This window comes from Carlito syrichta, unplaced genomic scaffold, assembly GCF_000164805.1.
Source record: "Carlito syrichta isolate Samal-C Ts95f unplaced genomic scaffold, Tarsius_syrichta-2.0.1 Scaffold126816, whole genome shotgun sequence".
Lineage (NCBI taxonomy): Eukaryota > Metazoa > Chordata > Mammalia > Primates > Tarsiidae > Carlito > Carlito syrichta.
In genome coordinates, this window is record NW_007070912.1 from 147,068 (window position 1) to 152,834 (window position 5,767).

The 5,767-nt window shown below is 62.6% G+C and overlaps 1 protein-coding gene across 1 annotated transcript; it reads right to left on the reverse strand.

The window, feature by feature from the left end:
• Positions 1-146: 146 nt before the first annotated feature.
• On the reverse strand, positions 147-5,742 carry FSCN2 (fascin actin-bundling protein 2, retinal). Its single transcript, XM_008048844.1, has 3 exons — positions 4,777-5,742; positions 750-906; positions 147-420 (listed from the first exon to the last, which is right to left on the reverse strand). The coding sequence occupies exons 1-3, from the start codon at positions 5,600-5,602 to the stop codon at positions 147-149; spliced, it is 1,257 nt and encodes a 418-aa protein (XP_008047035.1). The 5' UTR covers positions 5,603-5,742.
• Positions 5,743-5,767: the final 25 nt, after the last annotated feature.

Below are 5,767 nucleotides of genomic sequence, written 5' to 3' on the forward strand. Positions count from 1 at the left end.
CGCGCGGGCCCGTCGGAAGAGCGCGTGCTGGACTCGGGGGCCGGGTCTGCCACCGCCTGTGTGCGGCCCCGGCAGGCCGCCTAGCCACGGGACCCGAGTCCTCCAGCGTGCGGTGCGGACAGGCCTCTCCGGGAGGTGCGCCCGTGTCAGGACTGATGACCTTGACTAGCAAGTATGGCTACCGCCGTGACAGGAGGGAGGGGCCCGGCCCTTGGCGGAGACGGGGGTCTGGAGCAGACACGATTCCTGGGTGGAGAAACGAGCTGCTGCCCCAGCCTCCTGGCAGGCAAGTGCTTACCCACAAAATCGCTGACGGCCGCCAGCTGCCCGTTCTTCTTCATGCACACGTAGCGCCCATTGCTGGCTTTGAGTGCCACCCGCCGGCCACGCCACTCCATCTCAAACATGGTGTTGGCAGAACTGGAGGGGGCAGGGCAGGGTCCCCTCAGAACAGCGGGAAGTGAAGGTGCAGGGTCTGGCCTCCCAGGCCTCTCAGGTTCCAGGGGCTGGCAGGGGCTGCCCTCCATTGGCCACACCCATCACTCCTCAGAGCCACCCCCACCCCAGGGGCCTTCTTCCCCGACTGGGCTGCTAACAGGGGTCCCCACGCCGAAGTGGTGATGATGATTAGGGTGATGGTGGTAGAGGTGGTGGTGATGGTGGCGATAGATGGTGATGATGGCGGTGGCGGCGGAGAGGGTGAGAGCGGTGGTGGTGGTGGTGGTGGAGACAGGGACGGGTGCACTCACACTTGTGTGGCCGTGGCCTGAATGCCCCCGTGGGTGACCAGGGTCCAGTAGCCCCCAGTGCTGGAATAGAAGGTACACTTCTTTGTCTCCTGGTCAATTTGCATCAGGAAGGTCTCATGGTCCAGTTCTTCATCCTGATTGGCTGAGACGTTGATCCCTGGAGGGAGGAGATGGGGAAGCCCCTCACGCCTCTCTCGGGGACAGGGGATGGGGAAGCATGCTTTGGGGGCACCCCGAAGCCAGGGGGAATCTCCTTTAGAACGCTCTTGACTCGAGAGGATTTGGAAGGCACCGCTCCAAGGGGCCAGGAACCCCGCCCCAGGACCACCTGTGCCCTTTGCGAAGCCCAAGGGATCCTTGACCTGCCTCCCACAGCCCAGGAGTCAGGCCTGCTGTGCCGCACATCCCCCACTCAACTAACTAATCAGCAGTAATCTGCTTGCTACACTCTCTTGACCCAGGGCTTACACCAGCTTCTATTTATAACTCACCCCTAAGCTGCCCGGTGGGCACAGTGGGGTCTCTGTCCTTCCCCACCCCATGTCCCAGGAGCCTAGGGCCTGGAGCCTAGGGCCCACCCCTGGGGACTAGGCAGGGGCTGGTCCCCTGTCACCTCTGCAGCATCTCCCACTCGTCCTTGGTCTCCCAAGAGCCTGGGGGAGGGCAAAGTTGTCTGGGGTTTCTGGAAAGGGGACTCAGGGAGCACCCATGGCCAGCGTGGGAAGCAGCAGGCACTGGAACCTCCCCAGGGTCTTCGGTGAATGGAGTTTCTGGGTCCCTCCCACAAACCACTGCCCTGTTTCCATGGCAGCTGGCCACTCTGGGCGACGTGGCAGATTGCAGACACCCCCGCCCCCCCCAGGGCTCAGGGGCTCTGGTATGTCCAGCAGGGGAAAGAGAGGAAGTGGCACCTTTGCAAGGCTCATGGCCTGCGCCGTTGGTGTGTCCCCAGTGTCACCCACACACACCTCCTCTGGACAGGATGCTCTCAGGAGGCTTCCTCCTCACAGAGCCATCTGTTTCTAGGGACCTGGCCTCGCAGTGGGAGGGGGTATGGAATCCATATTGGTCTGGACAGTGTTGGTTTTATCCTCACTGCTCACAGCAGAGCTGGTTAAGCATTGGAGGTGTGTCTCATTTCTGGCCAGGGAATGTAAAGATGTGTCTGCTAGGATTTAGGGGAGAAGTTTTCATGCCTGAAAAGACATGTGCAGAGCCAATGCTTTATTTTTCTCTGGACTTTGTCTTGCCTGGCTGTGAGGCCTGGAGCGTCAGCAGCCATTTTGTGACCATGAGGGTGTCAGAGCTGAAGTCAGACCTGACCCAGGAGAGTGGAAGTAAGCACGGAAGACTCTGATGACGCCAGTGAGCTGGCAGTGGTGCACTGGTTGGGATCCCAGCACTCCGTGGGCTCTGGACTCCCATTCTTAGGAGATGATCGGTGTCCTTATTGCGTGAGCTGGTTTGTGGTCAGTTTTCTGTCGCTGGCAACGACATATACTGCCTGCTGCACTACCTGTCAGCACTGCCATGTCAGTGAGGCTGAAATGAGCAGACTCCACTAACAGAGGCAGCAAGACAAAGTTCTTGGGAGGAGAAAACGGGCAGATCCGGGTGCTCACAGACATCCCAGGGGGAGGGAGACAGGTGTAGGGGCTGCATGGCCAGAGAGATGACTTGAATCGAGGCACTGCCACGGTGCCACTCCCCAGATGCTGGGCAGGGGTGAGGCTCTGGCGGCATCCACCGCTGCAGCTGCCTTGGAATCTAGGGGTACTGGAACCACCTCCCACCCCCGTGGCTGAGATGCCACATCCTGTGTCCTCACTTCTCTAGGTCCTGAGTCAAAGTCTGAAACATTTGGTGAGCTGGTCACGTGCTGTCAGCCTTATTGCAAGGGACGCAGGGATGCGCGTGTCTGGTACTTCCTGCTTCTAAGAGATCCCATTTCTGTTTTTGGATTTGTTGTAGAGATGAGGTCTCGCCCAGTTGCCCAGGAGGGTCTCGAGCCCGCGGGCTCAGGCAATCCACTCACCTCAGCCTCCCAAAGGCCCGGGATTACAGGCTGCGCCACCGAGCCCGGCAAGAGATCCCATTTCTAAGGGAGGTGGGGTTCGTCCTTGGCAGAGGAGTCCCCCATCAAAAGAATGGGGCGAGAGGCCGACAGTCAAGACAGAAGGCGCTCCATACAGCCGCCACCCTGCCATCATCACCGCCATCCCCTCGCGGCCGCCATCATCAGGAGCCATGACCGCCACCATCCGCCCCCCCACCTCCACCACCTCCATGCCCTCCACCACCGTCACCATCACTGCCCCTCCCATCACCTCCAGGACCGTCAACACCTCCACCCCCATCACCGCCATACCCTCGCCACCACCCCCACACCATTCCGAGCATCACTGCCGCACCCTCACCACCTTGGCCATCGCCGTCACCACCGCTCTGAGTCTCTTTCCCAAGCTGTCCGCTTGCAAATACTTCTTTGGCCGGGCTCGGTGGCTCAGCCCGTCATCCCGCGCCTTTGGGAGGCTGAGGTGAGTGGATTGCCTGAGCCCGCGGGTTCGAGACCCGCCTGGGCAGCGAGACCTCCTCATCTCTACAGTAAATCAAAAAATCAGCCGGGCGCGGTAGCGCGCGCCTGTAGTTCCGGCTCCTTGGAAGGCTGAGGCGGAAGGATCGCCGGAGCCCAGCGGGTCGAGGCTGCGGTGGCCGGGAGCGGGCGCTGCACTCCAGTCTGGGCGACAGAGTGAGACTCCAACTCAAAAACAAAAACACCCCCAATACTTCTTTGTCCAACATGTTTGACTCATGGATGAAGCTTTCTCACCTCCGTTGCCCCCATTTACCCACTTGGCCAACTGAGGATTGCCAAGCACGTGGGCCTTGCTCCAGGCCAGAAACCGGCATGGTGAGACCATACGGTGTGTGGTGGGAAGGGCCCAGCGCCTGACCACGTGCCCGGACAAGCGCTCAGGCGGCGACTCCAGTGCCTGCTAGCCCGGCATCCTGTAAAGGCTGGGTGCTACCTGGCCCTAGGGCAGCAGTGTGTCCAGATCCCCATGGTGAGGCAGGGTACCCAGAGGGGGCTGGGCATCCATCAGGGCAGGGACTTGGTGGGCACGTGGGAGCTGCCAGGAGATGCCTGACTGGTGCTGGCTCAAAGCGGGACCAAGGAGGTGGTAGGAGTTGCATGCTCCCACTTTCTCCACCTGTCTCCAGCCAATCCCAGAGCCCCTGGGTCAGGGTGTGCCCCACATGGAGCCAGGAGGCTGGGTGGGTCATGATGGTGACAGGGCCAGGGCCTTGTCCCCAGCAGCTCAGCTTCCTCGTGGGGAGTAGACACTGTCTTTGTTTGCCCTGCAGGCTGCTAGGGAGTCGCACAAGGCAGGTGACCAGTGACCCAAGAAATGGGGAAGGCCAGGCCATGCCTCCCTGGGTCAGAGATGGTGCCTTCCCAGCAAGAAACCCAGGCCCCGGGTGGGGCTGCCCCCTCCTGCAGCGTCTGGCACTGGAGGTGACCCCAAGCCCCCATTCCCAGGGCCACGCTTCCCAGTCCACTCCCTGCCAGCTCCTGCCCTGGCCCCAAACCCGTTTCCCTTAACGTCCAGAAAGTGGGGGTGGAGGAAGAGCAGGGAACAGCCTCCTGTCCACACCCCCCTGGTGGCACCAGGCCTGGCGGTGAGATGCCCCCCACCAGCACACACCTCTCCAATCGGGTTCAACCACTGTCCAGCAGGCCCATGGCTTGGCTGAGACATTCTCCACCTGTCCTGAGAAAGGCTGGGGCCCCTCGCCCTTGACCCTGAAGCCACCAGCCCTCAGCAGGGACCCCCGGATGTGGCCCAAGGCCCACCCACCCGCACCATAGGCAGCCGCACGTGTCCCACATGGACACAAGCCCCCGCCGAGCGCAGACTCCCAAACACACCGACATGATGCCGCTCCCCCGTGAGACCCCCTGGCCTCCTCCTCAAGCAGGGAGACCCCGTGCCCCTCAGGAGGCCACTGCCTGTGCCCTGGGTACCTTGCCGCACGGAGACGTATCGGTGGTTGGCAGCCACCAGCACCACCTGCGGGTGACTCTCCTCCAGGTCGAACAGCTCGTCCTTGCCAGGCCGCGTGTTTCGGCCAGCCTTGAGCGTGCCAGCTGGTCCCACAGGCGCTAGGTAGCGGCCATCGCAGTCCTTGAAGGCCAACTTGCCGGCCTTGAACTCGAGAGTGTAGCAGGCGTGGGCCTCGGGCTCCCAGACAAGGCGGCCGTCGCTGCGCAGGTAGCGGCTGTCGCAGGACTTGAGGCAGTACTGCCGGCTCTGGAAGATGAGAGTGAGGAGGGCGTCCACGCCCCACGGCATGTCGCCATCCGCCGCCATCTCATCCTCCTGAGGGCACAGGTGCACGTAGCGCCGCCGACTCACACTCAGCAGGTGGGCCTGCGGGTGGATGGCCAGGTGCACGGTCCACAGCTCGGCCGGGGAGATAGCCGTGGCGAAGCAGGACAGCTGGTCTTCAGTGCCGCCGAAGAAGCGGCCGTGCGGCTCTGACTGCAACACCCAGCGCCCGTCGGGCTGTGGCAGGACCAGGAAACGGCAGTCACGGCCCGGCTGCTCCGCCTCGCAGGCCACACGCCCATCCTCTTCGGCCGACAGGTAGCGGCCCAGGTGGCTGCTGCGGAACAGCACGGCTGAGCCCTGCCCGGGGTCGGGCTCCAGCACCCAGATCTGCTTCCTCTTGAGGCTGGGCGCTGAGGCGTTGACCTTGAAGCCGAAGCTCTCCGCCGTCAGGTAGCGGTCTGTGTCATTAACCAGGCCAAACTGGATCTTGAGCACCTGGTGCAGGCCGTTGGTCGGCATTTTTGGCCGACAGTTCCCCCCACGGGGTCCGGGACGCTCTCCCTGAGCGCTCACGGCTCCCACAGCCCCCCAGAGGCACGGCTTGGCTTGGCTGGCCCGCGGCCCCTAGACCCAGCAGGTGTCATGGACCTGCTACCTGCTCTGACGCTGCTGCTGACCCGCGGC

Excerpts from the sequence above, each read along its gene's own strand:
- FSCN2 (XM_008048844.1), bottom strand. The coding sequence starts at position 5,602 with ATGCCGACCAACGGCCTGCACCAGGTGCTCAAGATCCAGTTTGGCCTG. Across the intron at positions 907-4,776 it reads ATACGTCTCCGTGCGGCAAG|GGATCAACGTCTCAGCCAAT; the intron begins GTACCCAGGGCA and ends TCCTCCCTCCAG. Across the intron at positions 421-749 it reads CAGGCCACGGCCACACAAGT|TTCTGCCAACACCATGTTTG; the intron begins GTGAGTGCACCC and ends TGCCCCCTCCAG.